Raw genomic sequence first — 16,401 nt, forward strand, 5'->3', positions numbered from 1 at the left:
AAAAAAAAAACAACCCCAAGGGCTTCTAACTGACCTTTCAACTGTGAAATAAAAATACAAAAGCTCATTAGTTATTAGCGTCTCTCCCCAAAAACCTTTTCTTGAATTGTTTGTTCAGTGTGCGCGCACACACACACACACACACACACAATCATTATGAGAAAGTGCAAAAAGCATTTGCAGCACACTTTTATAGCAGTGTATTTGAAAAGAAAGAATTACTATATGTTTGAAACCTGAAATATTAAAAACTAACAGCCAATGATTGCACTGCTGTAATAAACTTGCTGTTCATCCACTGGAATCCCAAATTGAAGCCCACTCTACAAAACATTAAACAAGGCACATTTACTGTGAATGAATAGGTACACCTAAAAATAGCACATTAATTACCCATTTATCCTTAAAGCAGCCCATATACTGTACTTCAGAGCATGCAGCAAAGTACTGATAATGTGGCATAGAGATGCTGGCCTATGTCGATTCTGACAAGCCTGAACAGTTGTTACAAAAAGCTACTGGCTCAACTGAATTTAAAATCAGATGTCATTGTACTACAAGAAAAGGATCCAGCTTCAATTCCCATACTCCAGTGGTTTTTATTAGATACTGACCCATATGTCAATATAACCAGACCAGCTGATTTAAAAAAACAGAAAATCTTGGACAGAGGACATTAAAGCAGACAATGAAGCCTTAACTGCTTTGGTAGAAGATGGAGAAGATTATTATGTTTTGAAACACTGAAATTCATATATTTCTAGATTTCTCAGCTATAACCACCTCATAACAGGCAGCACTTTTTAGCATCAAACACCACTGATAACCAGGTATAGCATTTTATTTCCAGCTGAACTTAAAGTGACAGTTAATTGTCCCTTCTATATTATTCACAAGTATATTTAATATATTTTATTATAATGCATACATATTCATACACAAAGACACACCTCTCCACATGAAACTGGAAGAGGAAAAAAGAAAAAGATTCCCACAGTCTTTAAAACATTAAAAGGTCATGTAAGGCCTGGAACAAGATTTGAAAGGGGTTGTTTTTAAAGTCAAGACTGGACTGCTGGGGGAATGCAAAGAAGAATGTCAGCAATGTGACAGAGTGGTTTAACTTTATTTTATTGTAACATGTACTATGATTAATGGTTTTGCCATTATTTTTTGCGATTCATATAATAAAAATAACAACAATAATACCCTAGTATATGCAGAATATAGAGAATTTATTGTTAGTACTATATACTTGTTAGTGTGCACTCTAAAGTGTGATGGTATAGATTAGTAGAAATTAAGAAAATACATTAGTAACACATACACACCCACACATCACAAAGAGTGGATTCAGAAAGTTTTTAGACCCCTTCACTTTCTGCACACTGTGTCATAGATTTAAATTTTAAATGGATAAAGGTTGCCATTTTTGACCATTAATATACTCAACAACCCATAATGACAAAGTGAAAACATATTCAGAAAGGTTTACTTTATTAAATTATTAAAAATCAAAACCTGAAATCTCAAATTTAGACCCTTTACTGTGAAACTCCAAATAGTGGTTAGGTGCATCCTGTTTGTTTAAATTATCCTTGAGATGTGTCTAGAACTTGCTTGGAGTCTACCTGTGGTAAACTGGACTGACTGGACATCATTTTGAAAGAAACAAATGTGTATATAAGGCACCACACTTCACACTGCATTTCTGAACAAAAACCAAGCCATCTACACAACTTTCTGTAGACCTACATGAGCAAATTATGGTGAGGCACAGATCAGGGCAAAGGTATACAACATTTCGGGTATATAACACTTATAAAACTTTGAATGGTCCCAAGAGCACAGGGGATCTCAATAATTGTGAAATGGAAGACATTTGGAACCACCAGGACTCTTCCTAGAATTGGTCATTCACTCAAACTAAGTAACTGGGCAACACAAACACAGCCTTTGGTCAGATAGGTGACTCTAAAAGTGGTTAAAAAATCCTCTGCTGAGATGGATAAAACTGTTGAAAAGGACAACCATCTCAGCTACACTCCATCAATCAGACATTTATAATTAAAGTGGCTAGAGAGAAGCCACTCTTGTCGAACGGCATTTAAAAGACTGGTCTGATGAGACAAAAATTGAACATTTAGGCGGAAATTCCCTAATAGCAGCTTCGGTTCAGTGTTCTGCAGTATTCTGTCTGTTTCGGTTTATTTTTCCCCGTCATTTGATATTCAACTGTAATCAAGTGCACTCATGAAGAATTGCCGAATGTGCAGCAATTCACTTTGTGCAGTAGGACACCAGATTTTTCACAATAAAAGAACTTATGGATATTTTAGCTGGCAGACACCGAAAAAACTATCGCAAAAGGGGAAAGCGTGCTCATGCACGCATTAGGCTGAGGCAGCGGGGTTTTCAAACAGCGCTCCCAAGTTTACATCTGGTGAATCTCCGCTCTCTAGGCAATAAAACTCCTCAACTGAACTCACAAGGACTTTTCACATTCTTCTGTTCTGCGTTTCATGGAAACTTGGCTTCATGAATTCATTGCAGACTCTGTAAAGTTCAAAGCAAGGCCGGTGTAATGCAGAGTGGACCACGCATTAGAGACATCAGGGAAAAGAAAGGGAGACAGAATCTGCTTTTATATCATTTAAGGTTGGTATACTGATGTCACGGTGTTACGTAAAATGTGCTGTCCTGACTTACAGTAAATGCATTTTGTTAACTGTGGGCCTTTTGATTCATAGGGGAAGTTTTCCTCATTCATTCTGGTTAGCTCCTACATTCCACCTTAATCCTGTGGTGCTTCAAAAAACTATGTGATCTGATAATGAGCATGGAGCAAAATTATCCTTTCTGATTATTCTATGGGATTTTAATAAGGCAAATCTCAGCAACAAACTTCCCAAATGTATACAGCACAAAGTGTCCTACCAGAGATAGAAACACACTGGATCATTCCTACACAGTATTAAAGCATGCCCATTGTGTTGCCCTCCATGCAAATTTGGGTTTCTCTGACAACGGTTTGATTCATTTGCTCCTAACCTACAGGAGTAAGTCAAAATCTGCTAAACCTGTGATTAATACAGTGAAAAGGTGGACTATTGAGACAAAATTGAAGCTGCAAGCCTGTTTGATGGTATGGACAGGTTGGACGCCTTACATGAACTGGCATACACAGTAACATCTAATGTTAACTTTTGTGAAGATGCGTCTCTCCACCAAGACCTATTTAAAATTTAACAGCAGCAAATCGTTTCACTGCAGAACTCAAGCAGCTTCATCAAGCCAATGAAGCTGCCTACAGAAGGGATTAAACACTGCTTAGACATAAAAAAAAAATATAAAAATAAATCAGATGGGCTAAAGAGAGTTACGCTGAAAAACTGAAAAATCAGCCAATGACCCTGCATTAGTGTGTAAAGGACTACAAATTACCAATTGTCTGATCATTAGGAGCATTTTACTGCAGATTTGAAAAGCCCCAGAATACAATCAACATCATCTCTAGCCTTCTCAAGTGTACTGATGTATACAACTCTCTCCCCATTACATTTGCCCACTCATTCTATAATACATTAGTCAAGGATGTGTGTCAGCTCTTCGAAAGCAACAGGTATAGATGGGATTTTTCCCACCTGCTTAAAAATCTGTGCCAATTTTACTTGGTTTTTCAATAAATCATTAGTACTGTGTGAAGTTCCCTTACGCTTCAAATAAGCCATAATCATACCAGCTCCCCCAAAAAAATCCAGTATAACAGGACTGAATGACTATAGGTCTGTTGCTCTGACATCTGTGGTCATGAAAACCTTTGAAAGACTGGTGTTAGCTCACCTGATGGACATCACAACTCTCTTGTTGACCACCGTGCAGTTTGCTTATTGAGACAACTGATCAGTAGAAGATGCATTCAACATAGGTCTGCACTACATCCTGCAACATTTTGATAACCCAGGAAACATATACAAGGATTCTGTTTGTGAACTTCGTCTCTGCATTCAATACAATAATCCTAGAATTCCTCCACTTGAAGCTTTCCCATCATTCCGTCCTTGCCTCCACTTGTCAATGGAATACCAATTTCCTGACCAATAGGAAACAGCATGTTAGATTGGGGAAACTCACATTTAGCTATTGCATGATCAAAACTGGCACCCCCCAGTGATGTGTGCTCTCCCCACTACTCTTCTCCTTCTACACTAATGACTGCACCTTTAAGGAACCCTCCATCAAACTTATTGAATATACAGATAACACAACCACCACTGGGCTCATCAGGAACGTTGACGAGTCTGCATACAGACGGGAGGTTGAGCAGCTCACCCTTAGGTGTAGTCGGAACAATCTGGATCTAAACACTCTCAACACTGTGGAGAGGTTCCACAATTTTATCCCCAGTCATCATACTTAATACTGCTGTGACAGTGGTGGAAACCTTCATGTTTCTGGGATCCATAATCTCCTAGGATTTCAAATGGCAGACCAATGTAGGGTCCATCATAACAAAGGCACAACAGCAAATGTACTTTCTGTGACAGCTGAGGTAGTTCAATCTTCCAAAGGAGCTACTGATTCAGTTCTACACAACAGCCATTGGGGCTGTTCTCAGCTTATCCATAACAGTGTGGTTCAGATCTGTGACTAAACATGTCAAAATGAGCCTTCAACAAATAGTAGATCACAACCTTTTTGAACTTCTGTCATCAGCCAGGCATTATAGATTAATATATACCAAAACAAGCAGATAACAACTTTTCTCTCCACAGGCCATCAAGCTCACAAACGGTTAATTCAGCTTAATTTGGCTAGGCACCCCTAGCCCTCAGGGTCTTGCAATACTGTTTACATATTGTTAATACTTGTTTTTCAGTGTTTATTTCAGCATTTTGTTATACTGAGTTGCACTTTGTATGCACATATTACATATATATATTTGTATCTCAAGTGCGTGAGTAACAGTTTTGTTTATGTCAATTATAACATCTACCTGGAGAGCCACCAAAACCAGAGTCAAATTCCTTGTATGTGTACATACTTGGCCAATAAACATGATTCTGAACTACAAGCACTAGGTCTCGTGAAGACCAGGAGTTGCTCATCAATTGCCTAATACTATCTCTAGGCTAAAGCATGTTGCTTATAGCAAGCATCATGCTACAGGGGCTCATCACCAGAAGAAACGACTAGCCAGAACTGACTGGTGGATGAATGCTGCCAAATGCAGAGAAGTCAGAGTGCATGCAAACTCAGACTCTGTCCATTTTGGGCATGACCTGCATCATAGAAGGTCAGAATAACGGGACTCTGACGTCTACGACATGGAAGGGGGAGGTGTGGGAAGAGAAGTCAGTGACACCATGTTATTATTCTTAATTCATTTCTACCCACTGTCTTGTTAGGTAACTTATTGAACAACTAAATAATGGCAAGACCTTACAATAAAAGATATGAAATTAATGGTAAAGAAGAATTAAGTTTCTCACTGGTGTTGGTCAATATCAAAAACTTCTTCCCAGAAAGAAGAAGCAGTAAATCCTCACAAATCGTTACTTAAATCAGAATGTTTAAGGCGTCAATCATGATGTTAGGAGATAAGAGAGTGGGAAAAAAAATCCATAAGGACCAGTTTCTTTAGAAATGAGAGACATTTAAATTTTTCACTCCACCTATCATAAGAAAACTACAAATGTGGCAATTTCAATCCACAAACCAATCCTAGGGTGGCACGGTGCCTCACAGTTAGGAGACCCGGGTTTGCTTTCCGGGTCCTCCCTGCGTGGAGTTTGCATGTTCTCCCCGTGTCTGCGTGGGTTTCCTCCGGGCGCTCCGGTTTCCTCCCACAGTCCAACGACATGCAAGTTAGGTGGATTGGCGATTCTAAATTGGCCCTAGTGTGTGCTTGGTGTGTGGGTGTGTTTGTGTGTGTCCTGCGGTGGGTTGGCACCCTGCCTGGGATTGGTTCCTGCCTTGTGCCCTGTGTTGGCTGGGATTGGCTCCAGCAGACCCCCGTGACCCTGTGTTCAGATTCAGCGGGTTGGAAAATGGATGGATGGATGGATTTACAAATCAACAGAATCTGTACAAAATGTACTCTCATTAGATACCAATATGAACACTCATAAAACTGTAATATTTGGAGACTTTAATTGCATATTACATCCAGATTTAGACAGGGTTTCAGCAACTGTGACCATGACATCTGAAACTGCAAAGACAATTAGTTTATTATGGATCACAATCTCTCTCATCCAAGGAGATTTCTATCAAAATTCAACAGAATACTATATTTCTCCTCCTCATCAGTACACTGTTACTCTAAAATTGATTACTTTTTTTTTTTAAATTGATAATGGTTTATTAACTTCGAACATATCCTTTAAATACGATGGTTATGGCCATCTCCAACTACGCTCCTTTAATTCAGGAAATATCATTATGCCCTGTTAAGTTTCTGTTTACAGCTGGAGTCTTAACCCATTATTACTAGTTAATAATATAATATTTTCAAAAGGAATGTCGTTCTGAATCATTAAGGTTTTTGCTAAAGTTTTACAGCTGAATGCTCTTCTTTACTCTAACCCTCTCTGTCCCTGCTTTTGACCAGCACCAGGTTAAGCAACTTTGTATCCTTGGTGGCTAGACTCAAAAATAAAACAATTCTTTAAGAAACTGGACTACTAACGAGCACTTAAAGGAAAACTTCAGGGCTCCTGCAAGATAAACACTTCCACACCAATATGAGAGTTTGCACTGTCACTAACTGCCTCTTTTCCATCCTTACCTCCAAGGTGCAAAGCCTAGAAGACACTAACCACACTTCTGGGGTAAGGCTTCCAGAATTATCCCAGAAGTGCTATATATACACAGGCTATTCACAGAGAGTGTATGCCGACTCTTAATCTCTAGCTAAAGAAAGGCAACATTTAACCAAGGATAAACTACGGAAACAGCTTTTTTATAACCTTTTGCTTGTTGAATTCTGCGATGAAAAGAAAATATAGGTCACCTAGAGGTACCCCAACCCCTGAACTGTTGTCTGACTAGATACTCACAGCAGTATGCAACCTATGGAAAACACTGAGTATTGCTAGAAATCTCTAGATTAATAATGTACTTTCATCTTTTGAAAAATAACATTTTTCAAAATAAATTTAGTCTTCCAGCCATATACTTTTTTTTCATGCTAAAATTCGAAGTTTTCTTAAAAGTAACCCGCCCAACTTCCCACACCTTTCGCTCATATTTATTCATCAAGAAATATTGATTAGTCTGGATGAAGATTCAGATGTCTATATAGTACATAAAAATATTTCAAGGAATTTACTCTAATAATCCGGAAAAAAGCGGAAAGAGATTTCTCGATTAAAACTTCTGAAAAAGAATCAAACTAAATCTATTCATAGAATTCATTCTAGTTTATTATGTACCAAGAACACTATAATTCAACTAAAAACATTTCATTAAATCACATCTCCTTTAAAACTGTCTAAAAATGTACCAAAAAAAAAAAAAAAAAAACCCGGCATCCCTAAGCCATGTGTTTTGGGAATGCCCTACACTTAAATCATTTTGAGCAAAGTTGTTTTTTTTTTTTTTTTTTACTTTTTTCTTGGACAGCACTGTATTTAATAAATCACTCCTGATGCATTAACAGCAGTATCTGCAGTCTACTAGATGGATTCAAAGTGCATTAAAGAGAAATTGGTTGCAATATCCTATACCACACTACTAGCTTATTTTGCTCAACTGAAAGATCCAAATCCACTTTTTATAATTCAGTGGGAAAGTGATATATTATATTTCAAATAGGAAAACATAATCTGAAATACTTTTATGAAGATCTGCTCACAAAATTGCAAGAACTCATTAACATAATTCTAATATAAATATGTTGGGCCTGTAACTAAACTTTCCTATTCTACTTGCTGCTTTATAATACAGTATTTAATTATAACATTTAGATTGTTTTGCAAATACAGAGTTCTTTTATTGATGATTTTGAAGTATGTGGTTGCATTTGCTACACAAATCTTATTTGATTGTGCTGTATTCAATTTGATTAATTTCCGTTTTCAATGAGGGCAAATCAAGACTGAACTCCTCATCCCACTCCAAACGGTTTCTTGTTTTCCACTGACAAGAGAGAAGAACATCCCATATCAAAGATAGTAAGTAAAGCAAGTAGTACATTCCAACATGCGTCTTTTGAGACCATGCTTGTGTTTGCATATTACTCTGTATAAGCAGTTTTAGAATGTACGTACTAGTTTTATTAAAGGTCTATTGCTGACAAGACAATTGTTAACTACGCAAGTTGATGGTCGCGACCATTCAATACAGTCATTATACTGTTGAGCAGAATAAACTCAGCAGAGTTGATATGTTTCATAAGTAATGCCACTGCATGTGATGCACACAACCATGCCCGTAGTGAAAGCCACATAGATAATGAGCATGATTAAAAATTTATTTAAATTGATGAGGTCATTGACCAAGCAGTCAAATATTTTGGCTATACCCAATAGTCACAGAGTGTATTTGGATCGTAAGAAATCAGCTAGTGTAATTCAGAAGTAGTGTTTATGAAAAAATAGTTTAAATAGCTGTATGTAAAATGCTATAGTGGCAAAATGCCTATCTGATAGGGTTTCTAAATTCATCTGCTATAGTTTACTGCAACGACAATCAGGTAAAGACTTCAAATTATAAATGATGGCTATTGTATCTATCTATCTATTGTTTTAAGTGAAAAAGGTTAACAAGCTACAGTACTTTCTAATTATAAATTCATTTCTAATTTATTTGAGAACATTAAAAAATTACCTATCATTATCTACTAATTCTCAAAATAAAAAAAAATGTACAAAGATCTTTTCTATTATGTAATCACCATTAATGAGCCCAATCCGACTAATAGTTCAAATGGTTGAACTATATGCAAGAAAGCAAAACTACTGGGGCAATTACATAATTGTGAAAATAAAGCGCATCCAATGTACATTCTCCTAGACTGGTATACGTAATATGCTTTTTTCTAAATTCCTTGCAGCCCTTTGAATAACCAAGCATCATGTTATCAATTAAAAGGTTATCAGCTAATTTGATTATATTGTCACTTCTTGCATCTGAAAATTAGGCTCCTTGTGCTATGTCCATTAAAGTTAATGGGCACCTCCTTCATGAGGTAGACCAACATATGCAGGTATTTTACTAAAGAATACTTCATTCTAAAGAATATCTAGGTTATAGGAGCAGAATAAGCTCCACGCTACAGCTGTATATTGTGAGCTATGCAATTTAAATGTTTGCAGAAGTAAGGTTCACTACATGCTTAAAGACTGCATTCAAGAATCAAATGGATCCTAATGCGGTGTTAACTGGTGGCATTAGAAGGAGCTGGAGAAGGACAACCATAACATATAGCTTCCTCTGGGTCTTAGAGTACTTGTGTAAAGCTATATCCTTTAGGGGACTATATATAGTTTAAGAAAAAAGCACACAAATAGTTTCAAGGGGAGAGGAGTTAAGGTACATTGTACTGCCAACATTTAAAATGGCCCCCCTACTCCACCGCCACCCTACTAATGACTTCTTGCAAAAAAGAATCACCATTAATATCAGTTCTTCCATCTACCCCCATCCTTCAACAACTGTACAGTTACCTGTTTTATTAACCTTTAAACTCAGGTCTATAACCTGCCTTTTTCCTACTTGTAATGCTGCATTCTACTTCAATCTCCTTTTTGATCACCTTTTTAAAATTAATATAGGAATGATACAAACATGCATAGCAAGTGAATATTCATATCACTGTGACAAACCACCAATGACTATCCCTCAATCTCTACATGTGCATTAAATAACTACAAAACAATAACCTGAAATATTTCATCTCTCTATTATAAAAAAAAATCCTGGAAGGGAGACGAGACGTGATCTTCTCGAAAGACAATCTGACGTCCCGCAAGGCAAGGCAGTGAGACAACATTTAAAACAAGTTCACGGACATCTAACCAAGCAGTTGTTGGAATGCTTTTGGCAGACAGACATCATGTGCTCCCAGCTCTTAAAACAACGACAAGCAGAACACGCAGCTCGCAAGCAGCAGGAAGCCAGCGATGATCTGACTGCTTCTCCTTAGCGTGCGTTCAGCACCCCCTTTACAACATGAGCGGCAGAGACACAAAGTGGCAAAAGGCCAGCTGCTGTACAGGCTTTTAAATAATCAATGTGCAGCGCGACAAAAAGAACACGCAGCTCACCAGCACCAGTAGCAGAAAGACAGCAGATGATCCGACTGCATCTACTTAGCATGCGTTCAGCCGCCCCCCCTTCACAACACATGCAGCGTTATACGTCCTGCAAGAAAGATTCAACCACGCCCGGGGCCGGAAATAAAGGACAAGTACTGTTTTTACAAACGTTTTAAAGTAAAAGTGAAAATAATGCATATGTCATAATTCCCATGAAAATAACAATCTCTTTAAATTGTATATCCAGTAAACCAAACCCGGGGGTGTGCGAGCGAAGCAAGCAGGAGGCAGAGCCACCTAGTTTTTAAAAGGAATCATGTGGGAGAACTCTATATTATATACAGACAGAAAATTAAAACCATGCAGACTTCCCTACTCTAAAGGCTCTTTAGTCATACAAGCTCAGAAACCTGCATGCATTTTTAAAATCCCATTTAATTTACAGTATCATTTTCTCAAGGTTATACCTTTCAGACAATTAAAAAAAAACAAAACACTGGCACCAATTATGTAATGTTCACTCCAAAACACTGCACAGAACTGTTAATATACCTGGGCTTCTTAGCAGGTGTATCTAGATCTTCAGAAGAAAGTCGCTTCTCACTCTTTACATTCAGTGCCGAGGCCATCCAGCTTCTGAAAGTAGCAATGGGATAAAAGGAAGGCTAAAATTAATACTTTATGCCTGTTGTGTCTTAACTTCATTGCATTCAAAGGCAATTTAAAAGGAAAAGGCCGGTAGAAGTTATGAAAGGATAAAAAGATTAATGAAAACTCCACATATAGAAATAATGTTCAATGGAAAGCTCTTGGATTTAAACACCTACTACCAAAGATATAGACCACTTAACCCACATTCTATGAAAAAGATTTAAAATGACAATAGATCATTTTAAAAGTGAAATTATTTTTTCTCAGGACATGCGAGGTTTCTTTTAAAAACCAACAACAGCAAAAACTACTTACTTTGTTCTAGCAAACATGTTACAAATAAAGATAATATGGTTAGTAAAAGTGCAGCTGTATAATACATGGGCTTAACTAGAAAAAGCCATGTCAAAACCCTGCTAGTTACTACTCAGAGTTGAAGCAAAGTTCTGTAAATTCACCATTCAAATTCAGTAAAATGTATAACACATCAATATATGTGGCTCAAAAATTAGATACAAATTAACTAGAAAATCATTACAGAAAATGTACAGTTCGTCCTGAATTGGAAAGCAGGTGTACTCTGAAAGAAATGTTCACAAACAGAATGTGCAGGCTCTACACAGAGGGAGACAATGCGAAGGATTTTAACCCAAGATACTGAATTCATATGGCAACAGCACTAACTTATGGCACAAACCAAAGCCAGAAAACAGTTATCTTTTACAATGAATGAGAAAGTTTAAACCGATTACATAAAAGCAAAAATAACCATGATTCCACCCCCCCCCCCAAAATCCTAATTTATTAGCAAGATACAATTCCAATATCTTAATTTCCCCTTATATTTCTCAATGCTAACCATATATTTTAATATGAAGAACATTGTTCTTCAGTTTTTATATTTTTATTAAATGGAATTCTTGCTCAATTTCAAAGAATGTTTTCAAAGAATAAAAAGACCTTCATTCTTACTGCAGGAATATCATAAGAACAGAAACACCTGGCCACTACTGCAGTTACTGGATTCCCGGTATCTCAGACCATAATTCTTCATTCCTGTTTACATTTAATTGAATGCCTTAAAATTCACAATATGCATTTTAACATGTATTTTGTTTCTAATTGATTCTTCTGCGTTTACTATACTGGCTTTGATTGTACTGTTTTCTCCTCTTCTTTCTGTCTATATAGTCTGCTATTCACTTACAACTTCACATTCACTGACCAAGACTCTTCCGATTACAGTACGTACTTTAAAATTTACCATATAAAGAAAGGTCTTATTTTTCGTTGCTTGAATTGCACTTTGGTTTGCATATTTGGGTGTTTTGTGTTAATGTGCCAAAAGGATACAACACAAAGCGAAACTCAAAATATATGAGGGAAAAGGCAGAAACTACAAATGGGATAAAGATGGGTAAACTTTTTACCTAATGGCGATTTCAATTTAAATGCTATTAAATGGCATTTTACAAGAGAAAACTTGAGTTAAATGGGGAAAAAAATGAGCCATGTACTCCGTAGAAATATTAAGCACCTGTGTTTTTACGGATTTCTATAAATGTGAAAGTGTTGCTAGTAGTTACTGCCTAACAACTTATTAAAATCTCAACTAAGCCAATAACCTTAAATAACCAAAGAGGCTTACATTTCCTTACTGAATCCAAATTGTATCGCTTGCTTATTCATTTCGGCTGATAAGAAGCCTAAAGTTCTGGGGACCTCTTGCACCCCCTCTTGAACCAGAAATTTTTGAAGTGTGTCGAGTGCGACAACAGCCTGGGACGGGGTCACGGGGGCGACGTCGGGAAGCTCTGGACTCGAGTCTTTCTGATCTCTGTCCCCCTCTTCTCCTGTAGTCTCATCATCATCTTCGTCATCTCGTTTGATCAGCACGGACATGACGAGGTCACTGTCGCTGGTCTCATCTGACATACTTAGAAAGCTGTCCACAGCTAAGTCATCTTGGGAATGTGGCCAAATTACCTGCGCGCTTAGTGGCGCAGTTGCCTCAGTCGTCTCGCTTTGTGTAGAGCCTTCTTCGCCCTTGATAAAGCCACAGTGCTTAAAGCAGCTTGCGATCTTGTTGGGCGGCACGAGGCTCCACGCTTCATGTAAAAGGTTCAGAACTACAGGCAAATCGAGACTGAACTCCGGGTGGTAGTCTGCAGCGCTCAGAAGTCGGCTCTCCAGTAGATAGCGGTAATGCATCGTGAAATCTTTGATGACACCATCCATTGGCTGCATGCGGGACGTCGTGTTGGGAGGCAACATCTGCAGGCGAACTGACTGCAGTCCCAGAATCTTCGCCGGGTGTACAGAGCAACTGTTAACGATCAGGAGCACTTTACGTCCTTGGCACGTCATGTCGCGGTCCAAGTCGCGTACGTACTCGCGGAAGATGGAACTGACCATCCTTGCATTTTTGTTTTCTGTGTATTTCACAGGAAGCGACTCATCCCCTCGCATACATCGCGGTTGCGGCGATCCACCAATAACTAAAAGCTTCCTTTTATCTGATCCATCCATGTTCGCCGCGACAAGGATGGTGAGTCCGTCCTTGTCGCGTTTTACGTCTGCTACCGGGTCACCAAGAAAATGCAGCATCTTCCCGGGAAGCATCTTCCACAACAGGCCGGTCTCATCGGCACTATAAATGTCAGCTGGAGGGTACTCCTGCTGGATACTGACTAGTGTGCTGGCTTTCCACTGTCTGATTTCATCATCGAGTGCAGCATTTCCCCCAAAGCCGGGTGGTCTAGACGAAATTTCGTACCGGGATTTAAAGCGATCAATCCACGCATCGTTACACTTAAAGTTCTCGATCCCTAAGTGACGGGCAAACTGTTTGGCCTTGGCCAGCAAAACCGCTCCACTCACTGGGACGTTTTTAATTCGCATATTGTGCCACCATTGCAGCAGGCACTCCTCTACCCTGTACTGGACGGAAAATCGCATTCGTTTTCTCCCCAAACTGAAGTTTGCAGATGATACTGCGCCGAGGATCTTCTCCTTCTGGTTGAGCCACGTAGTCACCGTGCTTCGGGGCACTCCAAATTTATCGACAACGGCTTTAGCAGACACTTTCTTTTCTATTATATCACGTATGACCTGTGCCTTGAAGCCAATCGATCGAGAGTAGTTTTTGCGCTTTTCGCTCATTTCTAGTAAAGACCAGAACTGTAAACCGACGCAGAAAATGAATGGATAGGCAACGGAGGCAAGAGTCCGTATTTTGACGACTACTACCGGTCACCTGACAGGAAAAAAACGACAGGCTGCCCAATAGAGATCCACAAAAAAATGTGGCTTGGGTGTTGTAAACAGCATTGTCAGGCAGTTGCATTTTGTGATCAACTTATTATTATATTTTTTCAATGATCAAATAATATAGTTCTGTGGAAAAGTATTATTTCTCACAAAAAAGCTATGTCCCACTCCAGTTCCAGACAACACTGCTACCGTTTCAAATGACGTTGCGATCTTACAGCCAGGGTGATTATCGCCAATAAAAACAGCAACCTGGGAGTTTACAGATTTTATATATTTTCGACTATCGCCCCCGTTTTCAAGTAAAATCATGTGATATCAACAGCTTCGGGAGCGAAGTGTGACGCGGTGAACCTTCAAGAAAAATACTGATTACAATACATCTTTGAAAAGCCTGCTGCAAAATGGTATACTGTGGGAGCTGCATGGACTCGTAAAAAAAATTATATATATGTATACAACATTTAGTTACGTGGCCGTATCCAAGTTTCGCATTTTCAAAAACTGGTAAGAGAGACGTTTTAAAATGTTTATTACCCTTTTCATCCCTAATACAATATACGGTTTATATGGGTCCTTGATGAACAGTTTATGCATCTTGTTAGCGTTACTGAATAAATACCATGGAGGCAACATTTCTACGTTGTGCGCTGTATATGCTAACCTATTTCCCCTAATTCTAACCACATACTACCTAGGATTTAACAAAGGTTATAATTTGTTAATCTCAGGTAATTGTACTGCTTGACATCTGAATTGTACAGGGTATTGACCCAAAGAATATCATCCCTTATTTGTTGTATTTATAGCAGTGTTAATAATAATTATATGGAAATGCTTTCTGTCAACTGTCTAGTAGGCAGACTCTATACAACTTCAGTTTCTGTTGTTTTACCTCACACAAATGTAATCTTTAATTTTGTCAGAAATATTTCTTGCTGCCCACCACTCCTCACCCCACTTGGTTCTGAAGTCTCCACAATGGTTAGTTTGTTTCCTTAATTAATTAATTAATTGTCAATTGATATTATCATCACACTTTGTAAATAAATTTGAACATTCACATGCTACACTGTAGCTTCTACCAAAAAAAAAAAAATCACAGAATTATTATTACTTATTATTTGGCTGACACCTTTATCCAAGGCAACATAAAACCTTTGAGATTTACAATGGTTGCATTTTTTTTTGTTTTTCCAATTGGAGCACAGGCAGGTGAAGTGACTTGCTTATAGTCACAGTGTCAGTAGCGCAAACTGGACCCACAGCCTCAGGGCTTGAAGTTCAAAGCACTCACCACTATGCCATGCATAATAAATCAGGATTATTAAATTAAAAATAAAGTGCTTCCAATTCCAAGTAGACTTGGATTATATCAAGTATTGCTATATTCAGTACGTGCATGAGGAAATTATGAAAAATTTTCTTGCATGTATTCTGTGGGTTCATTCATAGCTTAGGTTAGGAGCACGCGCATTGCTGCACCCACCACATGACAAACCAACTCAGGATCCCAGATTAGGACCCAAGTGCTGCCTTGCAACGGGTGACACCTCAGCACCGCACTAGTTCAGATGGAATGGAACAGTCTTAGGGCCAATTAAGAAAACCCATATTATATACTGTATATTCACATTTCAACACAACATTACTATTGTTTTCTAACATTGTATTAAATGGTTAAAGCGAATTTGATAGTTCCATCTCCAAAACAATTATTCATAATGTTAACATGACAACCTTCTAATTTATAAAGCAGTTCTTGGTAAAAACAGGCTAAATGAATACACACACATAAATGCAACAATCTGCCAAGGAGCAGCACAAATAAGGAAAGATATAATCATAACCTGTAGCACAACCATTCCATTTTTCATGTGGTCATCTATACCCTGACATACAATCTGCATCTATACAACCCTGAAAAGGAATCTCAGCAATATTAAGACTATATTATGAATGAGTATAATGCAAGGCCAACTCATGTACACAGACTCACTCAAGCGGGGCCAGTTTAGAGTCATCAATTAAAGTAATGTGTATTCATTTTGGCGATATGGGAGGAAGACAGATATGGACAGTGGATAAACTCTACACAGATAATGACTGGGCATGGGATTTGAAGCATGTTAATTACAACTGTGAAAAAGGGGTCTCTGTTGTAACTGCACAAATCACTGCAATAAAGTCACATGTTCTAGGAGACTTATATCTACCC

At 38.2% G+C, this 16,401-nt stretch overlaps 1 protein-coding gene across 2 annotated transcripts in view; it reads right to left on the reverse strand.

The window, feature by feature from the left end:
• The window catches only part of fam118b (family with sequence similarity 118 member B), a 35,660-nt gene that overhangs the window by 10,431 nt on the left and 8,828 nt on the right, over nucleotides 1-16,401 (reverse strand). Inside the window, exons 1-2 of one of the 2 annotated variants that reach the window (XM_028810359.2) lie at nucleotides 12,562-14,134; nucleotides 10,815-10,898 (exon numbers count right to left, since the gene is read on the reverse strand). In XM_028810359.2, the coding sequence (XP_028666192.1) occupies nucleotides 10,815-10,898; nucleotides 12,562-14,075 (1,598 nt within the window). In that variant the 5' untranslated portion in view covers nucleotides 14,076-14,134. Of the gene's footprint in view, nucleotides 1-10,814; nucleotides 10,899-12,561; nucleotides 14,135-16,401 lie in introns of those variants that run through there. The other variant, XM_028810360.2, reaches the window with a different exon arrangement.

Source organism: Erpetoichthys calabaricus, chromosome 9, assembly GCF_900747795.2.
Source record: "Erpetoichthys calabaricus chromosome 9, fErpCal1.3, whole genome shotgun sequence".
Taxonomy (NCBI): Eukaryota; Metazoa; Chordata; class Cladistia; order Polypteriformes; family Polypteridae; genus Erpetoichthys; species Erpetoichthys calabaricus.